Source organism: Dreissena polymorpha, chromosome 5 (genome assembly GCF_020536995.1).
Source record: "Dreissena polymorpha isolate Duluth1 chromosome 5, UMN_Dpol_1.0, whole genome shotgun sequence".
Lineage (NCBI taxonomy): Eukaryota > Metazoa > Mollusca > Bivalvia > Myida > Dreissenidae > Dreissena > Dreissena polymorpha.
In genome coordinates this window covers 36,494,024-36,510,696 of record NC_068359.1, presented here as the reverse complement: position 1 = coordinate 36,510,696, position 16,673 = coordinate 36,494,024, and the positions used below count along the sequence as shown (strand labels likewise).

Below are 16,673 nucleotides of genomic sequence, written 5' to 3'. Positions count from 1 at the left end.
GAAGTGCTCAAGTCAGCATTTGTTAGAGGCATGGCAAACAAAAAAGATGTTACAGAGATAGCAAAAAGGAACAAGACAGTGAAATAATGTAAATATTTATTTCTATCACTAACCACATTAATGTAGGTAAAATATGTACAATGATTGTGAGATTGTGAGTTATACAATAAAAATAATTTTTTATAAAAGAAAAATATAAAAAATCACAAAGAAAAATAAAACTGCACTGCAATAATGAATACCCCCCCTCCAAAACTTTAGACATTTTAACATGTTATAATCATGTTAAATGAAATTCTAAGTTGAACAAACTTACAAAGGCACATCAATTTAGCAAATTTTAATGTAGAGTGATGCAATATAACAAAGAATGTTTGCAAGTTTAAATGTTGAAAAATGGAAAGAGGAGGAATAATTTTTTTAGACCACTTTGATTCTACAGACAGACAGACAGACAGACATGCTGATTACAGTATACCATCTCTACTGTGCTTTGGGGTACAATAGCTAACATTTAGAGAAATGCATTAAAGTTAAACATTTCAGAAATTTAGGTGATTTTTCATGGTGGTGATGTTGATGTTAATGTGGATGCTATGACAATGTGAAATGCTGCTGCTGCTGATGATGAGGGTGGTGATCATGAAAATGATAATGCTGATGATGTTGGTTATGTTCGTAGTGGGATTAGATGTTGGTGGTGAGAAAAATGAAACTGATGATGGTGCTTGCACCTGTGGTATATATGTATGGAAGTAATTCTATACAATTATATTGGAATGTTAAACAAAAATATTCCAGAGCTTATTAGAAATGAACCAATCTGTACGCAATTCTATTGCACGCAACTAGTTACGACATAAAATGATGAATACTATGTTGAAATCAAAATGAGATAAGACAAACAAGACTTAAAATTGCTGTCCATTCACAAATGCTTTCTGTACTGCAGTACATTTACATATCACTCAATTTTACAGATATAATTAAAGTTATTGTTTCGCCACATTGATAACAATGCTACTACACTAAAACATGAACATATGCTTCAACAAATGGAAAAAGCAAACCTATTTGTCCCCAACAGTTTAAACAAACAAGCAAATTCTTTGAATTGATATCCCCCGCCAATATGCTTCTGTACACAAAAGTCTTATATTTGACACTAAAAAAAGCATTTTTTTTCAAGATACAAAGGGCCATAACTCTGTTATTATCAGATGGTGTACAATGCCATTTGGCGTGCATCATCCTATTATCCATATATATACTCATACCAAGTTTCAATGAAATTCGCCAAAGCACTTCCAAGATATGGCTCCGGACGGACGGAAAGACGGACGGACAACGCCAAAACAATATCCCTCCGCCTATGGCGGGGGATAATAATGTATCTAACAGCCTTTGCACTATGATTTGAATATTACGTCATATGAAACTCTAATTATTGCATAAAGGATGAATGGTAAAAGCCTAATATACACAAAAAGAACATACATGTACTTTTGTTCTTAAGCACTTGCATACTCCTAAAGAATTTTTAAAAACACTGATCAATAACAAAGTAACAATTAATGTTTAAATATTCAATTTGGAAATATCATGGTTGATTCATATTATGATGGTCTCACTGATATGCACTTTTATGTTTAAAATCTTAAAATGCCATAATCACGATGAAGATGTAAACCGCCAACCCAAGAGCCACAGTGAATAATTTTCTAATAAAATGCGGACATAGAAAGGTGCTTGGTATCAGCCTATTCTGGAATGTCTGTTTAGAACAATACTTATTTACTACTGTATGCCTACAGGCACTTCCTGACCACTGTAAATTTAATGGAGTATGCAAATTCGTCATCTCTCAAAACCTTTATTTACACTGTCATGTTCTGGTATTCTGTATCATGCGCTGTAGAATGGTAAGGAACATTAAAGATAACAATAATTTAAAGTAAATGTTAAAAGAATTATGAATTTGTACAAGAAAATTTGTATTTATGATCTTTTAACCATATGTTTTTTATGGGCGAGTTTTTGAAAGGACAAATAAGGATTTGAAATCACTTATCCTTCAGGGTGTGAAATAAAATGGGGAATTTTACACCCCTGAATAATGTATACAAAAAATTATATTCATGTAAAAATACATTTATAAAACTATTTAAAAAGTGCATCGACTACAATAAAACAGTAGTAATATCAAATCTATGTCATAACATAAATATATTATGCAGTATAAACAAGATGAAACATGAGTACAAATATTCAGAATGTTTTTCACTTAATTTTAAACAACTAGAAACAGTGACATTTAAGGAACTTGTCTTCAAATTAGTTTGTGTTAGAAGAGTCATTGAATATATTTACTTACAAACATTATTAAACAGAATATTGTTGAAACTATGATATCAAGAAAAAAAACATCGAATACAAAATATTGCCTTGAATTGGGATTTGAATTTGTGTTTGTAATAGACACTTTTCATACTTATCAATATAAAAATAGTATACATTAACAAACTGATATTTTTAATATTTTTTTAATCATGAGTTTTCAATCTTGTTAAAAAACAAAGTATATATTCTTTTTAATATTAGACAATATTTTTAAATAGTCAATTTGCCAGTCTGTGAACAAGTCTATTTAATCCACAAATGAGTTATGGAATCTTGAAACATGAGTTTGCAGACCTTTCAGTCATCAAGACCTGATAAATTAATGTTTGCCTAATCTGAAAACATCACAGTAAGTAAGTAAATACGTAAGACCTACACAGTCTGTGTAGGTCAACCCAATGTAAACAGGAACGAGTGATATTATTCAAACAGGTTGTCCTGCAGTGAATTAAATTGCCTATAAGGCCTTTTCCCTAGAGTCTATAAGCACAGTGGTACCCTTGTGGTTGAATTTTCAGGAGTACCCCTATATATGAATTGTCAAATAAGGATAACCCTGTACCTAAACTTTAAATTCAGGAACACCCTGTGCATTTATTGTGAGTATGTGCATGTCCTAGTTCTGAAGTAATGAAGGAATTAAGTTATAGAACTCATCAAATACAGAAAAATTTCAAAAACAATAGCCAATTGTAAGTATGCCCTGGTGCCTTCACAAAATCCAGGGAAAAGGCCTGCTATAGATTTATCTACATGACAGGAAAACAAACTCATTCTAGTAACTAGATCATGCCGGAGTTGTTAAGGACTATACGATCCCTGAAAGCTGTGTTCCTGTCTGGTTCCTCATGGATCACGGGCGGCGGGGGACCAGCGATGGAGCGAGGCGGGTGACGAGATCCGCCTGTGTAGTAGGACGCGTTGGAACGGTCTGGGGTCTCATTGGCGTACTGGAAGGAGAAATATACCACCGTATGATCTTGCATAATGAATACCTTACCTCCGACCATTAAGGTTTAAAGAGAAGATATTTAAAATATTTCCCTATATACATATAAGAAAAACAATGAATCCTTTGGGCCAATTTTGAACGCCAGAGGCATGATTTATTTTTTTTGTAGGGAACCATTATACAATGTTACATACTAAAACACCAAACCAATTGACCTTGCAGTTTCTGAGAAGAAGATTCTTAAAGTTTTCACTGTATACATTTAAGGAACACAAGTAACCCCAAGGGTTGTGGCAAATTTTGACCCCAAGGGCATGATTTAAACAAAAATGGTACACAACCAATGTATGATGTTACATGCAAAACATAATCTATGGAACTTTATGTTTCAGAGGCAAATATTTTTTACTACATTCATGCAAGGAAAACAAATAACGCCATGGTTTGGCCAATTGTGACCCCAGGGATATGAATGAAAGAGACTATGTAGAGGACAACTATGCCATGTTAGACTACAAATATTAAACCCCTGACCTATTTAGGTTTCAGAGAACTAGATTTTTTTTAAGTTTTATTTTTATCTTAATTTCTTCTTAGCTCTGGTGACCTTCACGTGAAGCAGATTGGAACAATTTGAACAACTTTGAAAAAAGGTCACACAAGTTTCATTCCCAGTGATTTTCTTTTGGCTTCATAGCCTGTACCTTTTGGATTGGCAAAAATAGCAGGATAAACCATGAAATTGGGAAAATGAAAACATTGATTATAAATAACAGTATTCTTATTGTTTATCAGTGAATATTTAACTGCATTTTAAAATTGATGTTATAAAGTGTTACAGAATTGTACAATAAAGTCAATAAACCAATTATTATGTTTATTGGAAGTGTTCTTATTCTATTTGGGGTAAACAAAATCACTGATTTCTGTTAAGTTTTATTAATAAATGCCAAGGCATTTGAGATTAAAATTTGAAAGATTGACAGATGACTTAACATCTGACTACGCATGAAAGGCTTTCCAAAAACCATAACATATGCATTGTATATGTGAGAGTGAGCTAAAAACATTTCTTTACCCTAAATTGACATTCTGAGATTTTAATACCAGTATAATATGCCCACATTTGAAATGGTGTAAAATCTGTACCCAGCAAATTCAAGTGCTTCCACAAAATTATATCAGTCACACTCTGGGAAAAAGGGCTTAACCCTTTGCATGCTGGGAAATTTGTCGTCTGCAAAAATGTCGTCTGCTGAATTTTTTTAATTTGCATTTTCTTTGATTTTTTTCGAAGAATACTATCAGAATAGCAAACAGTTTGGATCCTGATGAGACGCCAGGTGTTGTGGCGTCTCATCTGGATCCAAACTGTTTGCAAAGGCCTTTAAAATTCGGTTCCAGCACTGAAAGGGTTAATGCATGTGCCTTTTTAAGTGTTCTCCCAGATTAGGCTATGCAGTCTGCACAGACAAATTAAGGAAGGCACTCTCTGATTTTATCGAATTGTCCATTTATAGGAAGTCTATTCTGAACAAAAATCCAGTGTAGGCAGATAATGTTTTTCTTGATTAGCATGTGTGGACTGCACAGGCTTAACTGGGATGATACTTTATGCACGTGCATTAAGGCCTGTTTTCTCAGACAAAGTATTGTAAGTCCCAGGAGCCCTGTGGTACCTGTATAGCGTTGGTCTGGTACCCAGGACCCTGCACTACCTTTATTGCGTTGGCCTGGTACCCAGGACCCTGTACTACCTGTATCGCGTTGGCCTGGTACCCAGGAGCCATGTGTTACCTGTATAGCTTTGGCCTGGAACCCAGGGGCCCTGTGTTACCTGTTTAGCATTGGCCTGGTACCCAGGACCCTGTGTTACCAGTACTGCATTGGCCTGGTACCCAGGACCCTGTGTTACCTGTATAGTGTTTGCCTGGTATCCAGGGACCCTGTGTTACCTGTATAGCATTGGCCTGGTACCTAGGAGCCCTGTGTTACCTGTGTAGCATTTGCCTGATACCCAGGACCTCTGTGTTACCTGTATAGCATTGGCCTGGTACCCAGGACCCTGTGTTACCTGTATAGCATTGGCCTGGTACCCAGGACCTCTGTGTTACCTGTATAGCATTGGCCTGCTACCCAGGAGCCCTGTGTTACCTGTATAACGTTGGCCTGGTACCCAGGACCCTATGTTACCTGTATAGCATTGGCCTGGTACCCAGGAGTCCTGTGTTTCCTGTATAGCATTGGCCTGGTACCCAGGACCCTGTGTTACCTGTATAGCATTGGCCTGGTACCCAGGAGCTCTGTGTTACCTGTATAGCGTTGGCCTGATACCCAGGACCCTATGTTACCTGTATAGCATTGGCCTGGTACCCAGGACCCTGTGTTACCTGAATAGCATTGGCCTGGTACCCAGGACCCTGTGTTACCTGTATCGCATTGGCCTGGTACCCAGGCGCTCTGTGTTACCTGTATAGCCTTGGCCTGATGCCCAGGACCCTATGTTACCTGTATAGCATTGGCCTGGTACCCAGGACCCTGTGTTACCTGTATAGCATTGGCCTGGTACCCAGGACCCTGTGTTACCTGTATAGCATTGGCCTGGTACGCTGCCCTGGTGGGAGACATGAAGGCAGGCTCATGACCGCCGCTAGCCTGAATGTTTTGGGCTGCCTGCCAGGACATGTCCTGAAGACCTGAAATAAAGAAATCAAGCAGACTGGTTAATAGCGAAATGACCAGTTGGTCTGCGGGCACCTGGCAATATAAGATGTAGGTGCCCAATCAGCTCTTGCCGTTACTAAGAACAGGTCTGAGAGACTTTCAATTTTAAGTTTTTTTCGTTTGTAACTCTATCCATCTTTCTGCAAAAGGGCTTGACAAATATGGCTAGTGCAATACATGTTAAAATTTAAAAAAAGAAATAGAATTAATATGATTATCATTGTTAGTTAGTCATAGAACATTTCTGAGCTTCGTTGTATATGAACAAATTAATAGCTCCAGTCTTTGATACCATAAAGTCTGCAGGGATTGCAATGGATTTTGAAAATGAGGAGTCAAATGAAATGTTAAGGTTTCAGAATACTGAATTGAAGAGGGATTTTTCTGTGAATTTATTAAATACTCTGAAAATATCTTTTGTACAAATTTAAGAAAAATACTTCACATTTTTTATAATATTATATAAAATATATTATTGATTAAGCTTTCAGGGAACATTTGCATCAAAATGATGCAAACCAGATAAATTGTAGGGAGTCAAAAATGAGACAATATCAAAGTGCTTGCATCAAAACACATGATTCTGTTTCACTTGAAATCCCTGGTCTATATGCAAACACTGTACACACTTGGTCCCGCATGATCTATATGCAAAGACTGTACATACTTGGTCCCGCATGATCTATATGCAAACACTATACATACTTGGTCCCGCATGATCTATATGCAAACACTGTACATACTTGGTCCCGCATGATCAGGCAGCTCATCCTTGGTGGCTCTTGTAGTGATCCTGGTTATAGTTTTCCTGGTCACCTGAGAGCTGGAATCGGGCGGAGGGTCAGTTGGGTCACGCCTGGCGTCTGTCCAAACCACCTGCAGTGTTGGTTTTTGGGGGTAAAATTCTGGGCTGTTATAAGGACCCATTCCAAATGGAAAAAAGTATATATTTTTCCAAAATGGAGCCTAAACATTCCCAATGGAAGGTTTAAAAAAAAATGTATTTTTCAATTAAAAAAAGTATATATATTTTTCCCAAAAGGGGGGTAAACATTCCCAATTAAAGGTTTAAAAAAAAATGTATTTTTTTAAATAAATCTCAACATATAGTTCATTGTTCATCCAGCTCTTTTATGTGAACATTAGTAAATATAATATTGAAAACACTCATTTTTGAAATTGTTAATAGCAAAAAAACAACAACACTAATTTCCCAATTTATGTCAAAATAAAGCGATTTTTCCAAATCTAAACTAAAAGGGACTCAGACCTTTACCCAAAATGATGAAAAACCCCGCTGACCTGAGAAGTCTTGACGCCAGATAACGGGTCCTCACCATAGCGCATGAGGGATGTACCAGGCTGAGGAATCTCTGGGTCATCTAAGATAGTGCCAGCAGGGACCAGAGCAGACTGGTTAGGTCGGTTACCTGTAACATAATCTGGTTCCCTGCATCAGTCTATTTATAGATTCATCATTCTATTTATAGATTCGTCATGTTGTTTATAGATTGTACTAGATTGCTGACCACTGTACCTTGCAAGCATCAGTCTTTGAATAAAATCTAAGGAGTAACTCCTGTTATCATTTCAAATAATATCGCGCATTTTACATAAGTGATTGAAAAAAGACAGCCTGTCTTTACAAATACAATAACAACAACAAAATATAACATTCCATCTGTCTTTACCGATATAATAACATCTACAAAATACAACATACCAATCTTATACGGATTGTACAGACACAGCTATACAATATAACATACCAGTACCAATTTTATATGGAGTGGATGTGAAGTTAGGTTCACCGTGATGCCTGCCACTACCAGCATCGCTCTGGCTATGGGTCTGCATGGCGAAAGCCATCTTATGTTGGCCGTTCGGGTCGGCCTCCATATACCACTGGGCCTGCCCCGCCTGCTGATAGGGCACCCCGGGCGGGTACATTCCCTGCATGCCAGGCGGGTAGGGACCCATGGGATAGCGCGGGTCGTACATGGGCATTGGCTGGTGGGGCCCTTGGTAACCTGGTTGATACATGTGTGAGTAGTCAGCACTTATGTCATTGTTTTCGTCTTCAGAGAAGATCGGCTGGTACACCTCTGGGGGTACACTTGCATCAGTGTCGTTAGAGGTGTCGTTGTTTTTCTTGGGAGATTTTAAGGGAGATTTGTCATCTTTCTGCTTTTTGGACTTTCGTTCCTTGGAACTTTTGCGTTTTTTCTTGGTGGGTTTTGGCGAGGACTGGGCCTCTGGTCCGGTTGTTTCGCCATCCGTCTTGTTGACAGCGTTTGTGCTGTTAAATGCGGAAGAATCATTGGACGCATTGGAATCCACTTTACCATTGGCATCACTGTCACTAGTGTTTGTGTCTGATTTTGCCCGTCGCAAACTTGATTTTCGAATTGCATTTCGAAGTTCGGAGCCAAAGTCCTGCGTTTTTGGAATTTCCACAGTTTTATCAGGTTGGTCTCCTTCCAGCTTCTTCACTTGATCGTAGTCATACAGGTATCCCTCTTTGTCGGGGTTAACGAAAACACCAAAAGAGTTCCTCTTAGCTTTGATCTCATCTAATAAAGAGTTCCCACTATTGCCACTGTCTCTCTCATTAGCATCCCTACTGAAATTGTCGTTTATGGTATTGTAGGGATCAGTTTTTGATTCGCCTCGTCCCCTTACCCTCGTTTTGGGTGAATTGGACAAATTACTTGGATCGAGCCTCTGAGAGTTAGTGTTTGCCTTGTTTTGAACCGACTTACCGACGATAGGCACAGGTCGCAAAGGAGGAGGTTTGGTTAACACAGGCTTATTCACATTTGCATTAACGGCACTATTGCCACCAGAACTAATATTAGTCAAAGATTCCCACATTCTAGAATCATCCATATCAAAATGGCTCTTCGGCTCTTTCTCTGTGACAGTCTTCGATTCTGTATTATGCCAAGACTTAAAGCCACCATTCGTCGAGGAGGTCCCGTCATCCCCGCCGTCCATACGGGAGAAATTATCTCCCCCTGCCTTGGACCCCCCTGCAGGGTAACTGTAGGGGTCCATGCCCGGCAGTCGTCCGGTCTTGTAGCACCAGCCTAGCAGGATCCCCGCAGCAACGAGAACTATCACCCCCAGCACCACGCCCACAATGGCACCAGCTGGGAACCGTGATGTGCCTACTATGTTATCAGCGGCTGAGGGATCATCTGAATGGGAATACATATGAGCATTATTCTTGGAACTGGGCTTAATGCATGCCCGTAAAGTGTCATCACAGATTAGCCTGTGCAGTCAGCACAGGTTGATAAGTGACAAAACTTTACGTTTTAATTGGATTTTTGCTAGGAAAAGACATCCTGTAAAAAAATCATTAAATCAAATAGTGTTGGCCCTGAATAGTCTGAACGGACTGCACAGGCTTATCTGGGACAACACTTTACGCACATACTTAAAAGTGATGTGTTTGATCTTTTTGATCGTAGGCCTTTGTAGGCCTTTTCAGGTTTTTCCATTTTACGCCATTTTTTTTATTTCTTCATGTTGTATGGCCCAGTCCAATACATGCATACACGTGTTTCATACACAAATGCCATGGGGCTTCTGGTTTCTTGAAAGAGTTTGGTCACTCGGGTATGCTTGTTTATACCTCAACCAATTCCTTCAAACTGGTATTTTTTTTATCCAGGAGCATTATTTGAACTGTTATTCTACAGGACTACTTTCACAATGTAACAAACATCAGACTTAATTATTCAGAGACAAGGTTTATTGTCATTTTTCTATTAAATTCTGAGCTTCATATAAACCTTGTGTTTATAGTTGTTGAAGTCCACCATAAAATGTTACATACCAAAATTATTATAAAAAGTAAATACTAAAGCTTTGGGCACTGTAGTTTTACATGGAGCTATTTTAGTTTATATACATGTAAATCAAGTGACTCACAAAAAGAGGCCAGATTTGATAACAGAGGTGTAATGTGCACAAGCATTGTAGAGGACCAATATATACTAATAGGTTGTTTTTTGCTATTTAAGTCAATTTAAACTGTGGGATTCATGGAACCAGGCCAGTGGTGATCCATGTGGTAAAATTAAAACATATTTTTAGAGGAGCTCTATAAAATAATCGAGAAGCAAACTAATTTCATCAAAACTAGAACTTAAAATCATTAATGATTTTTCAATATATCTTCTGTCTGAATCCTTCAGATTGTACATACAATTGTATTTGATGCTATTTAGCTAATTTAAGACAATAAAGCACCAGTGCATATACTTACAATACATCCTAACTCGAATTTGGAAGTCTGAACTGAAGTCATACTGCACTCGAGTGCGCGTGAGATAAAATGTGACCGCTTGAGACTTTGGATACAGCTTCCCTGTAGACGCGGTACCACAGCCCAACGTTTGCTGAAGTGAAAATACACAGGCATACAATTAGACATCTCTTCACCACTTAGGTGGGCATTTTGACCTGTTTGTAGTCCCTTAGCTTATCAAATTAAATACTTTTCTTGAGACATGTATTTCAATTGTTCAAGGCTTTATTTCTAACCTTTAGATACTGATGACTAGCAAACAGCATAAAACCTGATCAGCAATTGAGTTGCCCACATGCTGTTCTTGTTTTATGCTGGATAAATATAACAATTTTAACTTTGCTTCTGAGTGGGAAAGGGATATGCAAATCGATTAAAGAAGGTCATCAATTAGGACAAACAAGAGTACCGCCTTGCGGGTGCAGACCGCTCATCTATTTTCTTTTTAAAGGTGAAGGGACTCTCATTTTCAATCACAAATGAGGGAGGGGTGGACTGAAGAGGGGTGTATAGTGTGGGGTTGTGGACATTTATTACATTATCTTCCAAAAAAGCGAAAAAAATCGGGGGGGGGGGGGGGGGGGGGGGAAGGGCGATGGGGGGGGGGGGGGGGTTTTGGGTGCGATGGTTGGACGGTATTTCAAACATAACGGTTTAAAAATTGGGGGGGGTGGGGTATAGTGTGAGGGTGTGGTGGTCATTTGTGAGATGATCTTAAAAAAAAAAAAATAGGGTGGGGGGGGAGGTGGGGGTGGGGGGGAGGGGGGGGAGCGGGGTAGGGGGGGAGGGCACGGGGGACGGTTTGGGTGGAGTCTATTGTGGTATGTCAGGTAAGAGTAGTTTCGTCAAAGTATCAATCAAATCTAATCATAAATAAAGAAGTTATGGCAATTTTAGCAAAAATTAATAATTTGACCTTGAGAGTCAAGGTCATTCAAAGGTCAAGGTAAAATTCAACTTGCCAGGTACAGTAACCTCATGATAGCATGAAAGTATTTGAAGTTTGAAAGCAATAGCCTTGATACTTAAGAAGTAAAGTGGATCGAAACACAAAATTTAACCATATATTAAAAGTTACTAAGTCAAAAAAGGGCCATAATTCCGTAACAATGACAACCAGAGTTATGCAACTTGTCCTTTTACTGTACCCTTATGATAGTTTTTGAGTGTTCCAAGTATGAAAGCAATATGTATGATACTTTAGGGGTAAAGTGGACCAAAACATAAATCTTAACCAAATTTTAAATTTTCTAAGTATAAAGGGCCCATAATTCCGTCCAAATGCCAGTCAGAGTTACATAACTTTGCCTGCACGGTCCCCTTATGATAGTTAATAAGTGTTGCAAGTATGAAAGCAATAGCTTTGATACTGTAGGAATAAAGTGGACCTAAACACAAAACTTAATCAAATTTTCAATTTTCTAAGTATAAAAAGGGCACATAATTCTGTCAAAATGCCAATCAGACTTACATTACTTTGCCTGCACAGTCCCCTCATGAAAGTTAGTAAGTGTTGCAAGTATGAAAGCAATAGCTTTGATGCTTAAGGAAAAAAATGGACCTAAACACAAAACTTAACCAAAATTTTCAATTTTCTAAGTATAAAAAGGGCACATAATTCTGTCAAAATGCATGCCAGAGTTATCTAACTTTGCCTGCCCAGTCCCCTCATAATAGTAAGTAAGTGTAACAAGTTTGAATGCAATAGCATTGATACTCACTGAGAAAAGTGGACCTAAACGCAAAACTTAACCAAAATGTTCAATTTTCTAAGTATAAAAAGGGCACATAATTCTGTCAAAATGCACGCCAGAGTTATCTAACTTTGCCTGCCCAGTCCCCTCATGATAGTAAGTAAGTGTACCAAGTTTGAATGCAATAGCATTGATACTTTCTGAGAAAAGTGGACCTAAACGCAAAACTTAACCGGACACCAACGCCGACGCCGATGCCAAGGTGATGACAATAGCTCATAATTTTTTTTCAAAAAATAGATGAGCTAAAAAACGAAATGCCTACAGGAGTATTTTATTGTATACTCTAAAATCATTATTATTTGTGGGACATTAACACCTTGCATGCTGGGAAATTTGTCGTCTGCTAAAATGTTGTCTGCTAAATTTCTAAAATTAGCATTTTGTTCGATTTTTTTTCAAAGAATACTATCAGAATAGCAAACAGTTTGGATCCTGATGAGACGCCACATTTTGTGGCGTCTCATCTGGATTTAAACTGTTTGCAAAGGCCTTCAAAATCAGGTTCCAGGGCTCAAAGGGTTAACACTTTACACACTTAACTTAAGCCCCATTTTCCCAGAGTGAGGCTCATATGTTAAAACTTAATGATTCTCAAACACTCACCAGACCTAAACCACCCACAGAAGACCTTAGCAAATCAAATTAAATAAATTTCTTTTAAGGTTCAATTTTTTAAGGTTTTATTTCCAACCCTTAGATACTGTTGCACTACTTAGATCAGAGGTAAGAGGATGGCTGTAGAAATGATTTCATGACCAATTAACACAGGTTTTTTTAACAGTATCTCCATCATATCACGGTTGTCATTTAAGCTACTGAAGCTTTTCCTGGGTAAGCTGGTTTACCCATTCCATGCAAAAGACGTGGGACCTCGGACATTTCCGATAAAATTTGCTAAGGTCCGGTATTATTCCCAAAACTGTTACTTATTCCCGAACACCTACCAGACCTAGACCACCAACAGAAGACCCGTCGTAAATCTTCAGCATCATCCCGCAGTCCGTGCCGAAAGTGATTCGTTCCATGACAAGCTCAAACTTGTAGTTGTTGCTCGTGTACGCAGACTCAAACGTGATGGTGCACTGAGTGATCGGGTTGGCATCGGTGACGGGCCCTCGTGGAACCACGAAGAACTCGTTCTGGTCTCCCACCCGGTATGTCTGGCCGCAATAGGAGCGCGAGTCCATGTACTCTATTGACAATAACATTCTTGTACTCTATTGACAATAACATTCTTGTACTCTATTGACAATAACATTCTTGTACTCTATTGACAATAACATTCTTGTACTCTATTGACAATAACATTCTTGTACTCTATTGACAATAACATTCTTGTACTCTATTGACAATAACATTCTTGTACTCTATTGACAATAACATTCTTGTACTCTTTTGACAATAACATTCTTGTACTCTATTGACAATAACATTCTTGTACTCTATTGACAATAACATTCTTGTACTCTATTGACAATAACATTCTTGTACTCTATTGACAAAAACATTCTTGTACTCTATTGACAATAACATTCTTGTACTCTATTGACAATAACATTCTTGTACACTATTGACAATAACATTCTTGTACTCTATTGACAATAACATTCTTGTACTCTATTGACAATAACATTCTTGTACTCTATTGACAATAACATTCTTGTACTCTATTGACAATAACATTCTTGTACTCTATTGACAATAACATTCTTATGCTCTTTATTTACAATTTCACAAAAAAACAACAACACTTTTATGTGAAACTTAAATTAGGTTATCAAAATAAAAAAAAAGAGTAAAGTTGCCATCTGTGATAACCCTATATTATTAGGTAACAATCAAATTACAGAAGGCATTTTGTATTATAAATTATATTAAATAAACGAGTTCTCTACAACAACAAACAACAATTACCATGACATTTCATAAGGATTGAACTTCCATGAATTTATATTTTTCTTTATGAACAATATCTCTCATGAGTTGAGATTGTTATTTTGATTGATCTTTTAAAGAAAAAAAATCGCAACTTTTTAAAGTATATGAATACTCTACCATTCCATCTGTTTGATTTTTTCCAGCACATTCTCAAAGTCTTGTTTTATCTATAGTTTTATTTTAATTTGTATTTACATTCAAGAAAGTATGGTCAAGTAATCACCAAAGTTATCATACATTTAGTAAGTTACTTCAATAGAATAAAGTACGAATGTGCCAATACAAACATCTTATTCTACACTAAATGTCAGAACTTACTTGTATCTTGTCCTAAGACAAAACTGATACCAGCTAGCATCACCACCACTCTTGACATGCTGGATAAAGAACAGGAAATTTGGTTATTGGTGCAATTTGTAATAATTCTTTAATTAACCTTATGTAAATATGAAGGAAAGCTTTTTGACAGAATGAACACATTTAAGTTAACATAACAACACAGACGGACAAGTTGGAAGATGAAAGGGAGCTAGTCAACTCGTACCTAAGTCAACTCGTACCTTCGGTCAACTCGTACCCGATTTGGTCAACTCGTACCCGACTTTTGGTCAACTCGTACCCCCACTAGTCAACTCGTACCCGAATTGGTCAACTCGTACCCTCCAAAAAATTATTTATATATATATCAAAGACGTGAAATATGTTTTTGTATATAATCATTTATAATAAACTATTTGGAACTGGCGAGTATGTAAAGTCTAAATTATAATGTGCACAATATAAAGTGCATCATTTATTATTTTATATACATTTATATGTGTTTGATAATCATTAAGATTATGAGATTTTGAGTGTAACTTCTTGCGTTGTTTATGGTTCTTTCATTCAGCACCGTCTGTCGGATTATCTAATTTATTGTAATCTTGTCGATCCCTGCATAGGCAAATAAATTTAAAATTCATATAAACATCATGAAATCTCAATAAAAACATCATCAATATTCAATTTACTAAACTGATCAACTGCCAATAATTCTCGCGTGTATTGCGCTGTGTGAAGTAGCATCTGGCCTTTATTGATCGTTGTCGATTAATTAAGAGATTAAAGAGATAACGGTCTGTGTTAATTGATTGATTGTCGGCGATAGTTTTCTCTTCCGCAATTGACATATTCATTATTTTATTGAAGAATGCTAAAACATCTAAATACTCATTAAAGCCGTTTGTTTTACGCAATAATCCTAATCTTTTTTAATTGATTAAATCGACTTGTATATTAACAACCCGTGTCAAGTAATGTGTTAATCAATACTTAACAAAGGTGAAGATTAGGTAAATTACGATATTAACGACCCGTGTCACGTAGGTGTCAATACGTATTTTAGGTGTTGATTCATTGATTAAATCATGAACTAAATTTTCAGACGAACCATAATTTAAGGCATATATATCACCAACAACAATAACAACATTTATTAACTAATACACAAGTGTAACGACATGAATGATAATTATTTTGCAATTTGGTAATATTTATAAAAATCATGCAATGGAAGAAGTTAACAAATATTATATAACTTTATTTGGTCAACTCGTACCTGCAATAAACATTAAAAACATCTAATGCATGCATTCACCCATCGCAATTTGTTTCCATAAAGAATAAATATTAAAAAGGTACGAGTTGACCAATCTGAAAAATGACTAAAGTACGAGTTGACCAAATCGGGTACGAGTTGACTAGGGTACGAGTTGACTTAGGTACGAGTTGACTTTTTACAATAGCCAATACCTGTACTTAGCCATTTTTTATCCGCATAACCGTACATTAATTGATTATTTGCTCATTTTATCTTCATTAAGTTAACGATGTTTCATCAAAACACACACAACAAATTCACGTCCGCCATTTTGTAGAATTTATCAAATGCATTACACAGGTAAGCTTAATGACCCAGCTTTAAGCGACTTCTTGTTGATGTCGTACCTGTATACAATCTAGTCCATAAACACAAATGACAGATGCACGGGAAGTAACTCTTTAATCCAAGATCATTAATTACCATATTTTCTAATTCCCTACTTAGTCAAACAGTATTTAAAAAATATATTTGTTGAAAAATAAATATGCTCAACTCAGATATGATTTTGTTCTTTTGTTCTGCTGCAATCTTTTATTGCTGATCATTTTATTAATACATATGAAGGCATAATAACAAAAACATGAGATTATTTTTAATTTAGTATTTTCCATTCTAACTTTGGTTTAAGCAAATATTTAAGTTAATATCTCAAACGGCTATTTGGCTCATCATTTACAAAATAGTTAAATCAAATTCAATGGTTTGAAACGTGACTGTGACCAAACTCAAATTATTTTATAAAGTTATAGACTAATCTGCAACTGGCAGGCCTTTAGGTTCCATCTTGGGGCTAATAAAACCAAGATATGCTTCTGTGTATGCATTCTTTTATAAATATATAACATATAATCCCAATTAGCAGTTTTGTGTAACTATAAAATATTTGTTATATACATGTAGTTTGGAACTTCGGCAAATGGTTAAATAGATAGTTTAATGTTA

At 36.7% G+C, this 16,673-nt stretch overlaps 1 protein-coding gene across 2 annotated transcripts; it reads right to left on the bottom strand.

Annotated features, from left to right (window-relative positions):
- Positions 1–84: 84 nt before the first annotated feature.
- Positions 85–16,065, bottom strand: LOC127881616 (uncharacterized). Of its 2 annotated transcripts, none has more exons than XM_052429661.1 (9): positions 15,881–16,065; positions 14,408–14,466; positions 13,096–13,343; positions 10,353–10,485; positions 7,846–9,276; positions 7,379–7,506; positions 6,820–6,952; positions 5,939–6,048; positions 85–3,350 (listed from the first exon to the last, which is right to left on the bottom strand). In XM_052429661.1, exons 1-9 carry the CDS (start codon positions 15,892–15,894, stop codon positions 3,183–3,185), a joined length of 2,424 nt encoding a protein of 807 aa, XP_052285621.1. In that variant the 5' UTR covers positions 15,895–16,065; the 3' UTR covers positions 85–3,182. The 2 variants fall into 2 exon arrangements, with proteins under 2 accessions (XP_052285621.1, XP_052285622.1); XM_052429662.1 differs by having other exon boundaries at positions 7,852–9,276.
- Positions 16,066–16,673: the final 608 nt, after the last annotated feature.